The sequence below is a fragment of the Microtus pennsylvanicus genome, chromosome 2 (genome assembly GCF_037038515.1).
Source record: "Microtus pennsylvanicus isolate mMicPen1 chromosome 2, mMicPen1.hap1, whole genome shotgun sequence".
NCBI lineage: Eukaryota > Metazoa > Chordata > Mammalia > Rodentia > Cricetidae > Microtus > Microtus pennsylvanicus.
The window spans coordinates 19,482,831-19,504,763 of NC_134580.1; the positions used below are offsets into that span (position 1 = coordinate 19,482,831).

A 21,933-nucleotide genomic window follows, 5' to 3' on the forward strand; every position below is an offset into this window, starting at 1 on the left:
TACCACCGCCAACCAAGCCACATCTCCTAATCTTTCCTAAACGCTCCACCAGCTAGAAACCAAACACTCAAAAATAAGAGCCTATGGGAACCATTCTCATTCAAACCACAAGTGCTGAGCTCAAGAGCTGGGACATGCCGCGCAGACTGGGTGACGACATCATAGCCACATTCTTGCTCAGCTTCGTATTGATTCTCATCCCAACAGGGTTTTTTTTTTTTCTCATTCACTTTCATCAATACAACTCGAGCACATTAGAGAAAAATTGCTCCTGAAGTTTTGGCATTAACTGGTGAGATCTCTCGGCACCAGGTAGTCAGAAACGCCACCGTAAGTGAAGAAGAAACGTGTTTTTAATTCTAAAAATGCACATTCACGTGAAAGCTTTCATATGGCAATATTTAAAGTCCGCATACAAACTCTCAGCCCCTGCATCTGGAACAGCAGCATGGTGGTGCGGATGCTTAAGAAGCAACTGTGCCAGAGGCATCTCTTTAAATAAATAATTTAATCACCATCACAATGTTTATTGCATCTCTAAGCACGTAACTTCCTCTGGGTTTCAGTTCTATTGCATAACAAGATTTAAAGATACACAGGTTAAAAAAAACATATCAAATATCAAGATAAGCTAAACCTTTCACAAATACACACTTTTGCTTGGAATTAATGCTTGAAATAAAAACCAACACATTTGTTTATACCTCTTTTGACACACCAAAATTTGGGACAAAAGTCAAATTACCGTCAAAGGAAAACCATTCCCGTGTAAACACAGGGTAATGTGGGTTGGTTTTCAAGTTAGATCAGCAGCCTTGTGATTCAAGAGTGTTTTAGAGATTATCCTGTCTATAAGAGTGAACACAGCTTCAGACTCATGCTTGGCATGCCACTGCATGCTGCAGAAATAGAATGTGGAATTCAGCTCATGAGGTAAAGCCCCTCAAATAATCAAGCTCCATAAATTTATACCTTTTTTTGAGGAAAATAACAGTAGTTTGACAACTGAAATTATACTTGATTTTCCTTATATTTATTTTCCATATTCCATTGTCTTTGTCCTATGCAAGGAAGATGTCCCAGTGGGCTCATGTTTCCACAGGTGTGCCTGTTGGAATATCAACTCTAGCCTCCCACTTTGGAAAGAATGTTGTGATACCTAACACAAGTTCACATTAGGTTCCCCTTCCTAGACAGGATATCTGGTCTCAGAAAAAGTAATTCAGAAAATCAGTAATTTTTTGAAAAGTGCTATTAAAAAACAGCTTGTTTATCTTGAAACTTTTAACATTTAAATTCCATGACTGGAATTTTAGTATAGAATTTAAACATCTAATGAATCTTGTGTATTTCATTTCAGCTTATTGATAACATCTATTAAATAAAGTCTAACTATCAACCTGGGATTGATGTCGGAATTCCTTGCAAAGCTTAAAGATGTAAGATATCCGGTACTTAAATGGTTTAATTTTAAATTATGAACACTATAGTTTCAAAGGTGAACTTTTAGTTTTCTTCTTGTGCCTTTAAAACCTAATGTAAGCTACTTCACACATTTCTCCGTTAGAGTGATAACCTGGCTAACTAGTAACATGGTTGTTAAAGGTTAGGAAATCATTTTAAAATAAAAGCATTACTTTCCAGTTCCATGCTTTCTCTAAACAAAATCGTCAGTTCTTGCCCCACAAGTATGAAGTAGTAGTAACAGATAAATGAAGTATTACTGATTATGAAGTATATTCTAGTACTTCTTGTAAGGTGATCACTTTTATTGATAATTCAAATTACCCCGATTTTGTGGAATTGAACGTGTGGAAATGTAATTTCTTACAGCAATCATTGTAAATGACTTCCAGGTAGTCTATCTCCCAAATAGTCTATGACAGATGAGCATCTGCTAAGGTGATATCTAAATATGTAAACAAAATCCTAGGCCACTATAACTGTTCCTCTTCGTTTTTCATATACATCACCATGCCTGAGAGAGGACGAGATTAAAGCTCCTTACTCCAGCGCACCCGGACGGATGAGATCTTTTCCATGACGCATTCATATAGATTGTCTCGCATCATATTCAGCAATGTACTGCCCTTCTGGGTGCTGATGCTGAAGATGCTCCAACATTGAAGAGATGTACAGAGCTGTAGTGTGCTGGCTTCCGTGGCGTGCTATAAGTCAAAGATCAATGGCCATTCCATTTCCTACTCATTTTTCATTTCTTGCAAAGACCAATTAAATAATAATGTTAGCATTGCCAATTTTCAATATCTTTATGATCTTTCAGACTTCTTATTTCGAATGCTATGAATATGAGTGTTTTGCCTGCATATATGAATGAGCAGTACATGTATGCAGGGCCCTTAGAGGCCAGGAGAGGGCTTCAGATCCACTGGAACTGGAATTAGACATAGTTTTGGAGCCACCGTGTGGGTGCTGGCAATAAAATTCCGGTCCCCTTCAAGAGAAGCACGTGTCATTTCTCCATGCCCTCAACTGTATTTATTTATCGACTTTAACTTTTCCTTACTTCCTACCCTGCCTAATTCCATTTCTGTCCGCCAACCTGGCCCATCTCATTTTTATTGACATTATAGCTCAGTTAAATTGAAAGGGCAGTAGTCGTAACAGTACTGAATCAGATCATGAGAACTTCATTTGATCTCTACACGTCTTCCAAAATAAATCACGTGATCAAAATAAATCTGAGTATCTGTCTTCTCAGAAGCAAATGAACAAAGACGAGCTGCCTCCAAAGATCGCTTCAAAGGCAGAATAAATGAAATGAATGCGGGAATAACTATGAACTCCAGGATCCAAGTTTTAAAAATGCTTCTTTGGGCACCAAACAAGCAGTATTTCTGCATAATAATTGAAGTATAGAGCACTGAAGATTCAAGTGGCAGCCAGTGCAAGCATTGCTTAGACCCTCCTCTTCTGTACGGGCAATTCTCTTTTTAAAAATAAAGGGGTTTTAATAAATATGCACGATTCTTATTAAAGTCAATTGTTTGTGTCTGCATTAGTCTGACGGTCTCATACACAGTACTTCATGCTTGTCGAGCCAGGCTTGTTTCCAACCACTGTCATTAAAATACATTTTTTCATATTGAAGCTTCTTAAAATCAAACTGTTGCCTTGTACAGAGGTTTAGCTGGCCACTAGCGCGCTGATTATGGATTTCAGGTGTTGTACCTACTGTCCATGGTAAGTGGGCTAAAGCAGCAGCACTCAAACTTCTGATGCTGCCCACCTGACGTCAAGCCAGGTCCTGCCCTTATTGTTCTGTTTTGGGGCTTTCTCCCACAAGAAGAACCTCAGACCACACATATTCACGTAGAAAGTCCTCTTTTTTTTTTTTTTTATAGGTGAGTTGGCCTTTCATTGGGCACTAATAGAGGTCACGACTAATCTGAACTAATGCATTTTCTTTTCTTTCCAAAAGTTATCTTATACTTCCTTGATGCTAAAATCATACCAAATACTTTTTGCTGGCTTGCTTTCTCCGCACTTAGCTTAGCATACTGCATGCAGGGAAGGGAGTCTCTGAGGCGTTCCCTAAAAGTTAACTTAAAACATGTCAAAATAAATTAGGGTGTGTCCTCTTCTTTTTGGCTTGTTTTCAGCACCGAGTCTTCTCCCAAAATTTTACACAGTTCATTGAGTCTCTGCTGCATTTTGGGAATTCCAGCCAGTTGAGACTCTAACTTTTGTTTTTCTTCACTTAATGTTAAGCGGATAGCAGTGTCCAGCTGCTCAAAGCGCCAACCTCCTTCGCCATCAAATTGTAACAAGTGAGTGTGGTATTTCCTGCATAATTAAAATGGAGTATTATGTGTCATTATTTTGAAAAGCCATTTTAGTTATAGAATTTTATAACTGGTGTTCAAAGACAAATCTTAGTAAAGACAGATATTTTACATTTGAATTTTAATTTACCTGAGAAAACATGGATATTCTTGAAATCCAAACTCTTTTAATCTCTAGGAAATTCTTCTTGATATTACTAAATTTATTTCATATTTTGAGTAAATGTAATTTACAAAAGAATACTATTCTTGTATTAATCTAACCACATAACCCAGCATGTCTTTTGAATAAATAATCAAACATTCTTAGAATGGAAATAAGGAAGAGGAAACTGACGTAAGACAATATAATTTAAAAGATCATACAGAGAAAAACTAAAGAAAGTAAAAGAAATACAAAAGCAACTTATTTGTATGTAACACCATCCTCTGGGATAAATTCTATGTAAGTGCGACTTTCTCGGCAATAATAATTTAGAATAATATTTACACGCCTGCCCTAGGAATCGTTTAGAGAAATTCTCTTGTTGCCCCATAGATTCATTCTTCTTTCATGGCTCAGCTACATAGACATTGCAGAGAGATACAGAGATTTGTAGTGAAAGATGGGAGGCAATCTATCTCCTAAGAGATGCCTACGCCACTAGCAGAGGATTGGGGTGGGAGAAGGGAATAGGATTGGCAGAGCTTTTCCCACGGTAAGCCACCTGTACTTGGGCACTTAGCATAACTGGACCGTGATTCTTCAGTGTTTATGACTTTCTTCAATGTTTTGTCTTATACTTATTTTATCAAGTAATTATTATTTATTATAACTAGTTAGCTTTTTATAATCAGTTTCTATTTTATGTATGGATGTTAGCTGTTAAATTTTCAACAAACAGGTCACAATCCTTATAACCACAGAGGTTAGGTATGGAGTAAGGGATTAGTGGGGAGGGAAGGATTTCCTAAGGAATGGGAAATAGAATAGATAGTTATGCATGGATGGAAGGGCTGGATGAGAGAATTAAATGGAGAGGGAAGGGAAGAGGGGGTGACGTAGGGTATATGGGATGAAAAGGTAAAACTAGGGGGCATTTGAAGGGTATGGAAAGCTATTTCAGTGGAAATTTCTTAAAATATATACGCATACATGAAAGACATCTAAATGGAATTACCAAGTAATGGGAAAGACAAAGTTCCAATATTAACATCAGCTGCCACCAAATACATTACCCAGCACCAGATGTGTAATACATCTAATTGAGTTGTTGACCAAAGGGCAACATGGAAACCCATAACCCAGGCCATGTCAAGCAGTTGTTCTCCGCAGATTGATGGTAAGGCCCTATTGCTAAAGACAACACCTATACAACTCATTCACCACAGAGAAGTCAAGTTGGTCTCTATCTGGATCCTTCACCACTACTGACTGGTGTTCATGGTACTGGAAGGTACTCGGCACACTTTCAGAGGAGAAATGTAGTACCGACCCAGCTACAAAGACTGTGATCTACAAAGGTGTCCTGCCTGCATGGTATGCCAGGGCAATAGTGGCACAAAAGATGTGGGACTAACCAACCACTATCTGGCCACGATAAGACCCACTCCATTATATGGAACCCTTTCCTAACACTGCTTGGATGGCCAAGGACTTAAGACTAGATAGGGGAAAACCAAATACTGCTGTTATACTAAAGAAAGGATTGCTCACTGTCATCACAGAAGCTTCCTCCTGCAGGAGCTGGAAACAACTACGGGCACTCACAGCTGGACAATGTGTGGAGAGTGAGAGACCTTGGAACACTCAGTCCTCTGCAGGATGTCCCCATCAAACCCCTACCCCTGCCCCACAGCTCAGGAAACCCTGTAGAAAAGGACACTGAAAGATCTTAAATGCCAGAGAGGAGAGAGAATTCTGAGGAAACAAGGCCTTCTAGATACAACAGCACACATGAACTCGGAGACTGTCACATGCCCTGGACCTGCTAAGGCGGCCTAAGACAGATGGGTTCCAATGTTGAAAGAAGTGAACACAATAGCCCAGAAGCTATTTCCAATCGACAACCACTCACAAAGAAAAAGATACCTTTCTCCAATGGAGTCTCACTGGGAATGAATACATACCACACTTCAGGACAGACCCCCATGTCAGCAGGAGATTTCAAACACAAAACAAACTCAATGATATTTGTGGAGTGTTTTTTCTAATAATGCTTTGTGTGGTTTTTTTTAACCTTACAAGCCTTATGCTTACATGTTATTGTTTCCCATTTTGTAATTTCGTGGAATTTCTGTGTGAACAGAAATGTGTGTCTTTACATCTGTCTGTATTTTTTTGTGCTTTTTCTTTGGCTCTTTTCTTTTGTCTGTTTGGTTGTTGTTTTGTTGCCTGTTTTCTGGTGAGGGATAGAAGGTGTGGGTTAGGTAGGTAAGGAAGAGGGGGAGAAGGTGGGAGGCGCTGGGGAAGGGGGAACTGTGATCAGAATATAGCATATGAAAAAAAATTATTTTTAATAATAAGTAAATGAGTCCAAAATATTGACCTTTTAACATATAAGTCCACATAAAAATTAAATTGAAAACACTGTATTCATATTTCAAGGAGGAAAATTTACAAAAAAAAAACCATAACCATATAATTGAAATAGGAAGTTTAGAGACAGTGAAATAGTGAGATGACTCAGTGGGTTAAAGGTATTTGCTAAGAGGGCCTTCTCCTTTAAGTAGATAACAGTACAAAAATCATTCATGATTTCTGACCCTTCCCTTCATTCTTCAACACTGTTATAATGGCGAAGGGAGATTTAATGCCAGTTCCTACCAGGCTCATTTTTTCTTAAATCCAACAACAAAAACAAAAATGGTTTCTATATACTGTGATTCCTCTAACTTGGTAGTTTTGGAAGTATTGTTATAACGTTTTTATGTTTTCCCCAGATTTTAAAGGAAACGTTGAAAGAATTGAGTAGCCTTACATCACTCCATAATCTTTCACTGTACATTCTAGTATTATAAATATTTTTAGTTCAGATAAACCATCAGATTTTCATGTAACTTTTCAAAATGATTAGAGGAACTCATTTCCATATAACACGTTAAAGTTACATTAGGCCGGGGGGACCTAAAGTGTTAGGGAAATCAGAGGACAGATAGAAAATAAATGAAATACCTTATACTCTACAGGGAGAAATTTAGCAAAGTTATCCTTTAAGAAGAACAAACAGAGTTTCCATCCAGAGTAGGATCCAAGAAGCACCTACCACAGAGATGGTCTGTGTGTTATGGACAGTAAGGAAATCCCAGCTCCCACAGCAGCCTGAAAGATCTTTCCTTCCACATCAATGCTCACGGCACTGGTACATTCATCCAGCAAGGCGTACTTTGGTCTGGGGAAAAAAATACAAAGAGATGAATGAATTTTCTTGGAAACTGTGTCTTTCTTTGTACAGCAGGGAGTAGGGAGAATGTGACATTGGTTATGGTGGAAGTGGCAAAGCAAACACAGTTGTTTTAATTCATTTTATTTCTTTCTTTAGTTTTTTACTTGCCCAGCAACCTGACCTAGGTTACTGAGACTTGAGTCAATATGAACACTACCATTTGGTATTTTCGTTTTGGTTTTAAAAATTAGGGTCACTTCTTCCTTTCCAATTTGTATCCCCTTGATCTCCTTTCATTGTGTCATTGTTCTAGCTAGAACTTCAAGAACTCTGTTGAATAAATAAGGAGAGAGTGGACAGCCTTGTCTTGTTCCTGATTTTAGTGGAATTGCTTTGAGTTTCTCCCCATTTAATTTGATGCTGGCTGTTGGCTTGCTGTATATTGCCTTTATTATGTTTAGATATATTCCTTGTATTCTTACTGTATCCAAGCCCTTTATCATGAAGGGGTGCTGGATTTTGTCAAATGTTTTTTCAGCATCTAGTGAGGTGACCATGTTTTTTTTTCTTTCAGTTTATTTATATGGCAGATTACATTGTTAGATTTTCATATGTTGAATCATTCTTACATCTCTGCGATGAAGCCAATTTGATCATGATGGATGATTTTCTTATTTGATGTGTTCTTGGATTCAGTCTGCCAGTATTTTATTGAGCATTTTTGCATCAATGTTCATGAGTGAGATTGGTCTATAATTATCTTTCTTGGTTAAGTCTTTGTGTGGTTTCAGTATCAGGGTAACTGTAACTTCATAAAAAAGAGTTTGACAATGTTCCTTCTGTTTCTATTGTGTGGAACAATTTGAGAAGTATAGGCATTAGCTCTTTTTTGAAGTTTTGGCAGAATTCTACACTGAAACCATCCGGTCCTGGTTTTTGTTTTTGTTTTTTGTTTGTTTTGTTTTGGTTAATTTTGGCTGGGAGGCTTTTGATGACTGTTCCTATTTCCTTGAAGGTTATAGGTCTATTTAACCTGTTTAACTGGTCTTGATTTAATTTTGGACTCTCCAGAAAACTGTCCATTTCTTTCACATTTTCCAATTTTGTGGAGTGCAGGTTTTTGTAGTATGACCTAATGATTCTCAGAATTTCCTCAGAATTTTATGTCCCTCATTTCATTTCTAATTTTGTTAATTTGGATGTTCTCTTTTTGCCCTTTGATTAGTTTGGATAAGGGTTTGCCTATCTTGTTGATTTTCTCAAAGAACCAGCTCTTTGTTTCATTGATTCTTTGCATTGTTTTCTTCATTTCTATTTTATTGATTTCAGTCCTCAATTTGGTTATTTCCTGTCATTTATTTCTCCTGGGTGATTTTGCTTCTTTTAGTTTCAAAGTTTTCCAGGCCAGTTTTCACCATGAAATTATATTTATTTATTTTTAATTTTCGTTTTCTGAGATTATCATTTATATAATTTATATAATGAGATATCATTATATCATTTCTCCTCTTTCCTTTCACGCCCTCCATCCCATGTACCCCACCCTATTCTCTTTCAAATTCATGACCTCTAACACCAAATCAGTAGAAATTTTTAATTTTACATAAACTTGGCATTGTAAGTTATTTCCTAACACGTGTTTGCTGATTAATAGAATCCTGTTACCTATCCTGGAGATGGTGAAGGCTCCTAGATGCAGGGGTTAAAGCATTTTTAATGCTCCATGGGATTGATTAAGAAAGTGTTTAATGATCACTGCAGCATACCCAAGACAACAACAAAGTTGTTAGTATTTATAAAATATTATTTCTTTCTCCGTGTTAATTACTGTTTGTGATTTTAGTTAAGGAGAAAAGATGAAAAAAAGAATAAAAGAGAATTATTTAGGTAAAATTTTCTTTTTCATGAAGCCCTTTGTTTATTGTATTTTGTCTTGCTTGTTAGAGTATTTTGAACTAAAGAAGATATGCTATTTTTAAATAGAGAAAAGTATATTTTATACTCTGTTGTTACAGCAACTTCTAGTCTAAGGAATGTAAGATGAATCATATACTTGTTTTCCTGGCAGACTTAGACAGTGTGTGTGTGTGTGTGTGTGTGTGTGAGAGAGAGAGAGAGAGAGAGAGAGAGAGAGAGAGAGAGAGAGAGAGAGAGAGAGAGAGAGAGATTGGGCACTTACAGAACTAATACTCATAGTATTAAATGATGTCATCTCTTAGATTTTGTTTCTCTTTTGCCCCCTTGCTGTATTGTTAATGGCATAGGATATGTGAAAGAATGAAGCTATCCTTCTAAGACAGAATTTTCCTGGTCATTCTTTAAATATTAAAATCATAAGACTCTCATAAAGCATATTCGACTTATGCTTTATGATAGTATGCATGGTATAATCTCTGGCCAGAGTTCTCTGTTGTCACTGGCTCAGATCTTTCCTTTTAAAGTTCAGTATGTGATGTCATCTCATTGGCATGACCTTATTGCTGATCCTGTGAGGATGGGAAGATGCAGTTTCTCAACATTGCACTTTTCCTTCGCTGTGCTTAATTTTCTAATTTATCCGATTCTTTTGCAAAAGTGCTGCCTTTTAACCACGTGCTTGTCTTCCTCGATCTCACAGAATTGACTTGATCTTCACTCATTATTATGTTAGACCCACACCCCTTCACAATCACAAATCCCAATTATTCCAAATTACAGGTACTTGAAATATCGGGTTATCTTCTTAACACAGAGAAAAGGAAACTGGTCACTTGCAATCTTCCACATCACCCTTCACAGGTTGCTGATCATATTACTGAGTATTTGGGGATGAAACTCAAGCCAGTTCACAGAGATGGGCTAACAGCTGGCCATAAATGTCAAGCTGCTGTTTGCCCTTGAATCTCACTGGAGAAGGCAGCATTTCAAATCATAGCAGGAAAGGTCCGAAGTTAAAAAAATTCGGTTCATTTTTTAAAAAAAGACTGTCTATTCTCAGACTAACAATGTCAACTTATTATTATAATACATATTAAGACAACTATGTTTCTTTCCTAAAAATGACAGATATGTATAAAATTGCATAGTGCATGCTTTCATTTATGTGAGGTTATAAAGCAGATAAACCAGAACAGTTATGGGCATATGCAGAACAGGACCAAAAAAAGGGGTTAAGAGCCGTTTCCAGGGTAATAAACACATTCTTTGTCTTGGTTGAGTTGTTGGTTACATAAGGTTCCTACATTTACAAAAGATTATTGAATTATATACCTACAACATATACTTAATACATACATTTTATAACAATGATAGCGAACTCAGGCTAAGTGTTAAAGAATAACAAAGAGAGGCATATGATAGCATATGAAACTAAGGAAGGATATAAACTGCAACTTATAAAACACATAAAGACAATTAAGGTTACTACCAACTTGTGCATGGTAAGACCAGAAGGAAAGTTATTCAAAAATTTAACAATGGTTTTGACAGCTAATGAGATAAAATATTTCTAATTCTTTTTATCTATCAGTGTTTTCTAAATAAACATATAATTATGATAAATAATATGTGCTATTATCTTATAAGCTGAAATATATGGAGTGTCTAGTGAAATAAAAAATAGACACACTCAAAAGTATAAATTTTATACACGTTTAGTAAGATATTTTTTTTAAAATGTCATTCAGTGCCTCTGTCTCCTCCTGTCTTTGTTTTATTAGATTTATGTACTACAGTTGTTTATGTGTTTGTGTGTGAGTGTGCACATCATGATACATGTGGAGGACAGAGGATAATGTGCAGTAATTGTTGGGTCTCTCATTCTATCATATGGGTCTAGGGCAGTGGTTCTCAACCCCTTTTGGGGGTAGCATATCAGATATCCTGCATATCAAATGTAATCCATAACAGTAGAAAAATCACAGTTATGAAGTAGGAAAGAAATAATGTTATGGTTGCGGCTCATCACAATATGAGGAACTGTATTAAAGGGTTGCAGCGTTAGGAAGGTTGAGAGCCACTGGTTTAAGAGATCCAACTCAGGTTGTGATTGGTGGAAGGCACCTTTTGCCACTGATCCAGCCGTCTCTCCAGTCTCCCAGTCCGATATTACGGAACCTAAGATGGGACTGCTGAATCCTGCTGAATACTTTATTATGTCAGTAACGGATCATAGTTTTCTGAGCACAGCACACTTACTTATGATAGAACATCCGGGCCATACCCATCCTCTGCTTTTCCCCTCCCGATAGGACATCTTTCCAGTCCATAACAGCATCCCATCCTAAAAAACAAACGAGCAAACAATAAATGCATACATACATACACACAGTTACGGATACTTTGCTGATTTGTTACTACTTCTATTCTGGACTAGCAGTTCTTGGCCTGTTTTGATTGAAAATGGGAAGAGCTTTGTATTTTGTAAAGCATATGGATAGATTCCAGAGCCATATGCGTGAGTATATTATGTTAAATATGATATTAGAAACCAGATGAATTGAAAGCTCATACATATACATATTCCCACTCTTTCATATATGTCTTATTCTAAAGAAACTTACAATGAAGAAATTTTACATGTTATTTAATCTCTTATTTCTTGCCTAAAGATATATATATACATATTACATATTAGAAAGGTTGTGGGACTGAAAACAAACAAACTGTGTGAAATCTACTTTTCAAAATGATATTTAATGTAAGATGAAAGAGCTCGGCTAGCAAATATTTCATTATAGACTTTACATACATCTAGAACAATGGGGACCTAAGGAATACTTATACATGTAAATATCAAGGTCTTTAAGTGCTAGATATGGTGCTATGGAGACTGGTAAAAGGGAAAGGTGCCATATTAATCACAAGACAGGCAAAACCGGAATATCTATAACAGAAAAAGAAGAAATCCCTACTTAGCTGCAAGGGTCTAATAGTATCTCATATACAGAAAAGACAGACTTGATACACACCTGGGACAGTCATCACTATTGTCACCTTGACTAGAGTTAGTCCCCCATTGTGCAGCATGCCTATGTGTTTTAGAGAGAGCACTTCTAGAGAGACTTGACTGAAAAAGAAGACCCGGGATGAAACTCAGGAAAAACAAAAGGGAGAGAAGGAGAAAGCCAGAGGCTTTCCCAGGTGAGAACTGTAGCACCTCCTCTACACCATGACAGAGGGACACCCCCAAAACGTTCAGCAAGAGGGGAAGTGCATCCCACAGGCTGTTTCTGTTGGGTATTTGGTAACTAGTACCAAAGCTAGGTTTACTTACTTAATTAATTGATGCTTTTTTTGGAGGTGGAGGAGGGGACAATGTTTTGATGTAATCTCAGACTTGCTGCACTGGGGAGGGTGACTTGTTCTTGACCCTCCTGTTTCAATGCCCCAAGTGTTAACATGACTGGTGCACACCATCACTCACAGCCCACCATTGCTCTGTAAATAAAGTTACACCACACTTTAACAAATGCCATACTCTACCTCCTTCTCTTTGAACTATGTGGTAGAGGTGGACACTGTGCAGAATGCCTTCTAGGTCTTGGTCAGTGTAACCTTTCTCGTGCATGTCATCCACCGAGTCAGGATAAATGACTTGATCACGCAGACTTCCAAGAGACATGTATGGCCTGCAAAACACCCAGCATGTGAGTTCTGGTGCAACGGCATGTTAGCTAACCCAGGGTGACAGCCTGCTGGCTGGAACACAGCAGACTTTTAGCCCTCAATTTATAGGATTATATTATGTTTCTTGGCGAGTCTTCAAAATAATACCCGGTTTATGAAAACAGTAGAGATATACAAACAGAAAAGCTTTTTATAAGCGATCATTTGATTATTTTCTGCAGCAAAAATATTTTGTTTCACCACTGTGATGACTAGTCTTGTTGTCCACTTGACTCGATCTAGAGCTGACTAAAACCCAAGGGTCTGGGCACACCAGTGAGGATTTCTTCTTAATTAAAACATGTGAATTGGGAAGACTTACTTTCAGTTCTGATCTTTTGATCTATCATCTTTAACTTGGACCACATCTTCTGGTGACAGCCTTTATGTAGGAGATGGAAGAAGGAAGCATTCTCTCTTTGCCTGCTTGTCATCACTTTCATTGGCAAGTTCACGCCTTCACTGTTATTAGTGCCTACTTCTTCCAGATCCTGGCATATATTGAAGACCAGCTGAGACATCCAGCCTTGTAGACTGAACAGTGGAATTCTTGGACTTTCCCTTGGTAGGCAGCCATTGTTGGACTAGCTGGACCACAGCTTGTGAGCCACTCTAATAAATCACCTTTAACTATTTTCCTTAAATAAATCAATATTGATCTATCTGTCTGTCATTCTGTCAGTTCTGTTCATCTAAAAAACACTGACTATTACAGCCATATCTGGTAAAGATTGCTTCTGTACATCTAAAATTATTTACATTAAACATAAAACTTGGAGTTTTGACAGCAATGTAGACAAACAAACTGAAAGGCACAATATTATTAGTAAGAAAATGTAAATTAATATGGCATTGGTTTTCTTGTTTATCAGACTAGCAAAAAATCCAACAGCTTGATAATTCAGTCAGCTGATGGCCCAAGGGAAAAACAGATGTTCCCATACCATGGTGAAAATCCAACCTCCTTGCGGGAAATCTGGCAAATTGACATGCCATTTATTTGCCTTTTGACCTACTTCTGAGAATTTTCTCGGAGGATATGCTCCTAAAAATGTCAAAAAGGAAAACTTTCCTGAGCTTACCCATTGTAGTGCCATTTGCAGGGTCAAAATATCCAAAGTCTAGTTAAAGGAGCAGGCGGAGAGAATCCTTGAATTGAGTATCTCTACCTCACCTGAGAGGACCTCTATCTGGACCTACTGTGAGGCACTAAAGAGGCCAGACAAATACCCAGGAAGAAACAGAGTGAGTTCTGTGATCACTATTCAGCTGCAAAGGAAAAGGTGAAAGCGGACCCAAAGCTGGGTGTCTCCTAGCAGCTTCAACAAGCTGACTGGATGTCCTTGCCCGTGGCGTCCGCTGAGGGAAGGTTAGTGGCACACCTGGTCTCTATCCACTAGGGGTCAGCATCATCTCCTCGAACATGATTTTAAACACTGTCTACAAGTCTCCACAATGGGGCAAATTCCCCTAGGTCACAAAGTTGTCCTCAATTGAGAAACACCAGTAGACAGTTTGTCACCTTCTATGAAAAGAAGATGAAGGTGATATAAATACACACCTTTGGTTTCACCTACAGGAGGAAACAGGAGAAGCAAGCCAGAAAAGGTCACCAAGGAGGTGAAATGGATAGAGTAAACATGTTCTCTAAACATCTAAACATCTTTTCTTTGCTCTCTCTCTCTCTCTCTCTCTCTCTCTCTCTCTCTCTCTCTCTCTCTCTCTCTGTCTCTCTTCTGTTCTTGAGACATTGAGACAGGGTCTTACTATGTAGCCCTGCCTGTCCTGTGTAGACCAGGCTGGCCTTGAACTCACAGAAATCTACCTGCTTCTACCTCTTAGTGCTGGGTTAAAGGCGTGCACCACACCCTTTCTATACAAGTTTTGATTTTATAGTCATGTTAAAATGTTATTATTTGATGAATAAAATTAACTAAACAGTTAGCTAAAATTAATTGAGAAGCAAGGAACTGACTGTTGTTTATCACTATCAAACAGATACCATGACCACAGAAGACAGGAGGAAAAGGATAGGAATGGAAAGAGTTAAGAAACACTGGCTACAGAGCTTCAAGAAATTATAAAACGATTCAAAACAGTTTCTTAACTCCATTCTCACCTGGAGTATCTGAAGGCCATTTTTTCAAACAATCAGATCTTGTAGGCAATAGAGTGAATTTCTTTTTGCGCTCAACAGCAAGTGCTCTTACCCACCGCACCATCCAGTTTGGCTCTTCATTGGTTTAAACCACCAGTATTTGGTGACTTGTGGCAGCAGCAGTGGGGACTAACACAGGCAGGGACTTCACAAACCGTGCCCAACTGGAGCAGCTCTGTCAGGAACACCGGGCCATCCTAAGTAAGTGTCTGTTTTATCCAGACAGTAAGAGCTAGATGCTGTGGCTCAGAGGACCCCCATTTGGTTCCCAGTACCCATGTGATGGCTCACACCTATTTATAAATTCCAGTGGCTCCAAAACCTTCTTCTGACTTCCAAGGGCATCAGGCATTCGTGTGGTGCATAGAAATGCATGCAGGTAAAACATTTATACACATCTTTAAAATATTTAAAAAATTACAACAGCCCTGTATGTTTGGCTGAGGAGAAAGGCTTTAAATACAAACCATGTTTTGCAGACTAAATGTCCGCTTATTTTTTTCACAGCATTTACAAAGTGTTTCTTTGAGGGGCTCTTAGAACATAATTGTTTTGTATTATATCTAACTATTATTTGAAATAAGAATGCTTGTGTTTCAACTACATAAAAGATTTTCACAAATGCAAAGAACCACTTGAGTATCTTTGTTTAATTTGGCATGTGTTTAAGATTTCATATCAGCCTTTAATGTCTATAATTCAGTGGCTTTTAACACATCCACAAGATCAACTGGCCGTCATCCCCAGCTTGAGAAAACTTTTCTTGGCTCCTACCTCCAGAAGCCCCATAGCCAGAATCAGACATTGTCATCTGGCGGCTCCTTGTAACCAGTCTGTTTCGCGTCTCCATGGAGTTGCCTATTCTAAATATAACAAATACACAGACTCACACAATATGTTCTTTTTTGCGATTGACTTCTCTCTAATGGCAAAATGTTCTTAGGTTCAAGCGTGTCTTAGAATGTGCTATATTCCTTTCTAGAGCTGAATATTATTATGATATTGTATTGTAGGTACAAGCCACATTTGATTCATTCATTCATTTCCTGAAGGATATTTCATTGTTTACTATTTTGGAGAATTATGCACATTGGGTATAAACCAATAAAAGAAACTGTGTGGCAAAGATCTTTCTGGGCAACCGCCAAGCTGTTTTCCAAAAGAACTGAACCATCCCCAGTCACATTCCTGTCCTACATTGAAAGTTTCTCCTTCAGCCCTCTCTCCTTTCCTTATCCATTCTAGTCACATTCTCTTAAAGCAGAATACTGTTCATTTGCTTACACACATCACCTTAAGCAGTCATTTTCAGAATTATCTTAAATTCACACCTACAAATCATAACACTAGCACTGATGTGAAGTAGGACCACTTTGCAGCTTAGTGACTATTCGGGACCTTAGGAAAGAGAATGCTTACTGACTTGAAATTGATGCCAGCTCTAACGTAACCCACATCGGTAGGTGCAGGTCTCCTCCACCTTAGCATAAAGCATAGATGCTAATGTAAAGAGCAGTTCCATCACATGGCACAGACAAGACTGCAATGTTAAAATTACACCTGTGCATCCAGTCTATGAACACCGCTAAAGGCTTTGCTGTACACCCTGATGAACGGCTAGCATTTGATGAAGTCATCATTCCTGTCCATGTTTCAGCATCCAACACTCTGTTATACAGTGTAGAGTAACGGTTGTGATAACCGGCTCTAGAGAGGTGGTTCTGGATAGACTCCTCATCTCACTATTGTAGTACCATCACTCAACTCTGAACCTGACCCGGTTCGTTTGTGAAGTCACTTATTTTATTCCACTTACCGCGAGTGCAGAGTGAAGCGGCTAAATGAGATAATGCGGCAGGACTGTTTACCGTAACACAGGCACGAAGGAAGGTGCTCAATAAGTGATCGTCATTTAAATAAGAAGTTCATTTCTCTTGCCTTCTCTAAGTGAAAACAAAACAAAGGCGGGATGGAGGTGTAGCTCCCTGGTGGAGCCCTTGCCTGTCATGCAGTGCTGGCTGATCCCCAGCAATGAAAACAATTCTTGGGGAAAAAAAGAACAAATAAATACAAAATATTTCACTCTCATCCGATAGCTGTCTGTGGACTTTTAGCCCATAGTAAGTTTTATTATCCTTAATGTGATTAATGGATAATAGGTGTCTGTGTAGATGTAAAAGATAGATCCTGTTAAGTATTTAACAAAGTTCTTCAAGTTTATGTAGATTTTCTTCGGCTAGCCTCTAGTTCACCGGTGTAGTTTATAGGACTTCCAAGATCTGAATACTTCAGATGCCTTCATTCTTAAAAAAGCAGAGTAAATCTGTAACTTCATCAAAATACTTAATACTTATAATTTCTATAGATATTTCAAAATCATCTAATTTTCTCTGGTTTACAGAGAGAAATTTATGTTACAAGGGTTCTTTGATGATGAGGCAAAATTACTATAGCTTTGCAATGCTTCATGTCCTACCCAGTCTTCACGATATATATAAATATCTAAAGTATATACGTCTGAAGGAAAGTTTGTTCCTCTTGGGAAAGAATTTAGCAATGAACTGTAATTGTTTTTCTGTGATATCTTATACCTGCACTTATTTAAAAAATGAATAACTGTCTTAATAAAAGCATTGGAGATCAAATCCATACCCAGTAATTAAATTTTCATAGCTATTAGTTATTACAAGCATCCTAGATATTTTTTAATTTTCTACTTTATTTTTTTATAAGAGAGATACTTTCTTTATTATTATTTTTTAAAGATTTATTTATTATGTTCACAACAGTCTGCCTCCATGTATGCCCACATGCCAGAGGAGGGCGCCAGATCTCATTACAGATGGTTATGAGCCACCATGTGGTTGCTGGGAATTGAACTCAGGACCTCTGGAAGAGCAGCCAGTGCTCTTAACCACTGAGCCATCTCTCCAGCCCCCATCCTAGATATTTTTAAAATCTGCTTTAGACTCTCGTTTTCTGGTCCTAACACTGAACTATATGATATTTCTTTTTGATATAATTTACTGTTTGCTAGATTTTTCTGGATTTTGATTATTCAGTATTTGAGACAAAGGAGGAAAGAAGAGAAGAACATGGAAGAGTCTGATCTCTACCTTTGTGCTCAGAGTCAAGCATTTCAAAACTATATGATTTAACTGGATAATACTGATAAAGGTTGAACAGTTTTAACTCTAAGGCATGGGAGTGTAAAGTTGAAGAGTAATATGCCATTTCTCCAGCCGCATGACCAAACAGGAAGAAGGCGGAGCAAACCATACTCACTGCCAATCACTGAAAAAAACGCACAGGTTGAACCAATCATGTTATCGGGCTTTTTCATGCACAGCAAGCTCAAGGTGTGAGTTCTGAGTGCATAATATCATTCCTAACATTCTTATGGTTTTTAGCAAAATAAAAGATACTCAACTCAAAAAAGAAATTTACTGTTATGAAAATTACGTCATCCAACAGTTTGCATCTAGTATTAGAAAGCAAGGAATTAGCCTCAAGAACTAGATCTACCCAGCCTTCATGGCTGCTTCAGCAATTTCTTTAAAAAAGAACTTCTAATTGACATTTATCCATCACAAAGAGGATTAGGGAACATACCCAGTGCAAGTCACAAAATCGACAGATGGTTTATAGTGTAAGATGCCAGAGCAGAGAGGCTGATTTGCCAATAGAAAGGAAATCTGGTGGTCATTCAGTCCTGAGCAAAGCTCAGTAGGGAAGTGTGTGCTCAGCATGCCTGAGGCATGGGTTCAACAAAAGAGCCTCCCACCCGCAGGAAGTTTGGCTAATTTAATACAATTCCTTTTGTTTTTGCTTTTGTTTTTGAGACAGAGTTTCCCCGTGTAGTCCTGGCTGGCCTAGAACTCATTCTGTAGACCAGGCGGGCCTCCAACTCAGAGGTTCGCCTGCCTTTGCCTCCTGAGTGCTGGGATTAAAGGCTTGAGCCACCACCACCCGGCTTAATACAAGCCTTATGAAGATTGTATATAATCTTTCATTTTTTAACGTTTTATTTCTCAGACTCAGAGTGACAGATGGACAGAATTTAGACATATGTACACAAATTTTAATATATGATTGTAGGAAGTCTAAGTCTATCTCTGGCTGTTTGATGTATGTATGTGGGCATGCCGTTTTGAGTAGTAAGAGCTTCGTTAGCACTTCCCTCCTGAGATAATTTCCTCCAAAGAAGAAGAATGAGACAGGAACATATGAAACCCAATTCCAGGCTGAGTTGTGCCCTACTATAGAAGTTGCTGAAAAGAGAATGTGCGTATACTAAGGATCCCTGGAGGCTAGCTAAAGTACCACTAAGAGATGCCAAGTGCCCCTTTGTCATTCTTCCTTCCCTCCCTCCTTTCCTCTAGGTTCTCCCACATCCCGTATTTCAATGTCTCATTTTGATGATGGTCAGTGCACTAATAGTATTGATTAGCAAGGAAACTAAGTTAAATACACGTAAAACTGTAAAACTGACTTTGGGGGCTTTGACAGCTACAGACAGAAACTCACCAAGGGATAAGTAAGTGAGTGAGTCATAGGCCATAAATTAGGGAAGAAGTGAAAGCAAGAGGAAAGAGTCATCAGCCTATATTTAGAGGCTTGGGAAGAAGAGAAAAGGTACCAAGAACTGGAAAAATAATTCAGGAAATATACCAAAGTGGAAGATGCTTCTTGAGAGTCATGAAAGCAGGTCCAGTAGGGGTGATGAACATCAGCCATCTGATTAAGGGGCACAGTCAGATGGTGCAGAACAGAACAGGTTCCCAGTACTACATGAGCAAAGCCCCAGCCTCTTGCCATTCACCAGCCCAAAGATGGAAGGTGGTTAATGCACTTTCCAGATGAAGCATTCTGTCCCAAAACCTACGGCTGCTCCAGTTCTTATATTCTGTCATCGATGAACACAGGGTGAGAGACAATGGTGTGGATGCAATTTATACAGACCAACTCTGTCTTCATGTACCAAGGCCCAGTTTCCCAATGATCTGGTTCTTGTTATGAACATTGCTAAAGCATTAGAAGACATCAACTGAGAAAATGCAAGTGCAATTTCACAATTTTTCAGGAATTCATGTTTCCCAATTTTTAAAATGAGTCAGAGGAGTGTTTCTGTGTTGGTTCCTGTGTGTGAAGGATTGGTCCAAAACCAACTGCGAACTTTTCCCCCGAGTACTTTTATTTTGCTTATTACATAATATAAGAAACCCACTGTCATAAAACCTACTGCATTTTCACCAGTGAAAGCAGCGATGCATTTTGCATTTAATCGCTGAATAAACAGACCCGTTCTCTAATAAGAAATACTTTGATCACAATGATTAACTGTAGAATCTGTTTAATGACTTACAGAGTTCATACACAGGCCTGAATTCTGCATTGGTTTTTCAGCCAAACTAGTAGTTAGCTTACATTCCATTGCTAGGGAGTCGTGGAAAAATTAATCATAGTAGTCATTTGTTTGATGATCTAAGTTCATTTACTGACACACATTTTAAAAGGGATCATATTGTTATCTTCTTTTATGTAATAAAATCTTCCGTGATCATTTGAAAACGTACTTGAAAAAAATCACTGGCTTTTAGAATATAAGAAATAAACACTACCACTAGATTCCCTTGTTTACATTTGTGTTTTAAATAAACGTTGAGCAAAAGTGGAAGGAATGTGACTCTATAAAAATTTAAGTGTAAATATGATTTCCCATGCCCTTAGATGCATATAATTAAGGTGAACTGACTTAAAACAATAATCATGTAAGAATTAAAATATGGGCTACTCCTGCTTATTATTTTTTTCCTTAAACTAGGTTAGAGTTGGCAGTTTTGCTCAGGCAAAAATACATTTCATAAGAAAAACTTCCTAACAATTTCTGTTTATTGTTAAACATCGTGGCTCATTCACTCTGAGGGTAAAGGTTAATTTAGTCACCTTCATAAACTTGCCCACTACTTGGGAAACTCTTTTCACTATATCACATGTATATTCAAAAGCGTTTCATTCATACAATACATAAAATATTCAATGGGTCAATGCAAACTTTATTTATGTGCTTTCATTTTCATCAAGAATACATTTCTTGACGGAAAATTTTTCACGTGGTTCTATACCTTATAGCTTAAGTGCAACATTGAAATCAGGCTACTTGCTACATTCATTTATAAAACTCAAACTGAGGTAGGAAACTGGGGTTACCCAAAAGACAGAGAAGAAACCGTGCTTACGGTGTCGCATGGCATTGTAGTTGTGTTAAACTCGGGTACCAACAACACTGCTCTTATTTAACATTTTCAGCCAACACTTTTCTTCATCTTCCTATACACCAGACTGCATCCTGCTACTAATACCATGAGTCCTATCTGAAAGAAAATAAAGTCACAGACTCTAACTGCTGCTTATGGTCGAAAGCTCAGACCAATGGGCAGGATGATAGCACCTTTTACTGACAGAGAAGAGGGGACTAACGTGTGAGATGCCAGCCCTCAGTGTGACATGAACTTGTGTCCCAGCCCCATGCTTCCATCCTAGGTTCTCTAATATATGTCTCCGTGAAGTCCTCTGATCAGAGGGAACACTGTGTCCTGTCTGCTTGGCCCAGATGGCAGACCGGGTGACCCGGATGCAATGCCTGTAATGTAGTATCTACTGAACCTGGCTGACACTTGAAGAACTCATGGGACCACAGAAACTTATCTTTTGTCTATACCTGGTTTTCTCTCACCCACAATAAATACTTTAAACTCCCAAATATATAACGTTGAGTTTAGATACTTCTGTAGTTGTTATGATGGAAAAATGGCTAAAGATTTTGGCAAAAATAACGAGCTGTTCCTTGCTTATCTTATTTTCTCATGCTTAAAGCCATTTTAATTAAGGTGGTTAAGATTATTAACTATGTAGAATAATCACAATAAAGACTGTAAGGACACTTTCAGGCTTGAAT

At 38.0% G+C, this 21,933-nt stretch overlaps 1 protein-coding gene across 2 annotated transcripts in view; it reads right to left on the reverse strand.

The window, feature by feature from the left end:
• Positions 1-335: 335 nt before the first annotated feature.
• Abcd2 (ATP binding cassette subfamily D member 2) overlaps positions 336-21,933 on the reverse strand; it is a 39,503-nt gene continuing 17,905 nt past the window's right edge. For both annotated transcript variants that reach the window (XM_075960402.1, XM_075960404.1), the window contains exons 7-10: positions 12,635-12,780; positions 11,348-11,432; positions 7,052-7,177; positions 336-3,807 (exon numbers count right to left, since the gene is read on the reverse strand). In XM_075960402.1, the coding sequence (XP_075816517.1) occupies positions 3,588-3,807; positions 7,052-7,177; positions 11,348-11,432; positions 12,635-12,780 (577 nt within the window). In that variant the 3' untranslated portion in view covers positions 336-3,587. The remainder of the gene's footprint in view (positions 3,808-7,051; positions 7,178-11,347; positions 11,433-12,634; positions 12,781-21,933) is intronic.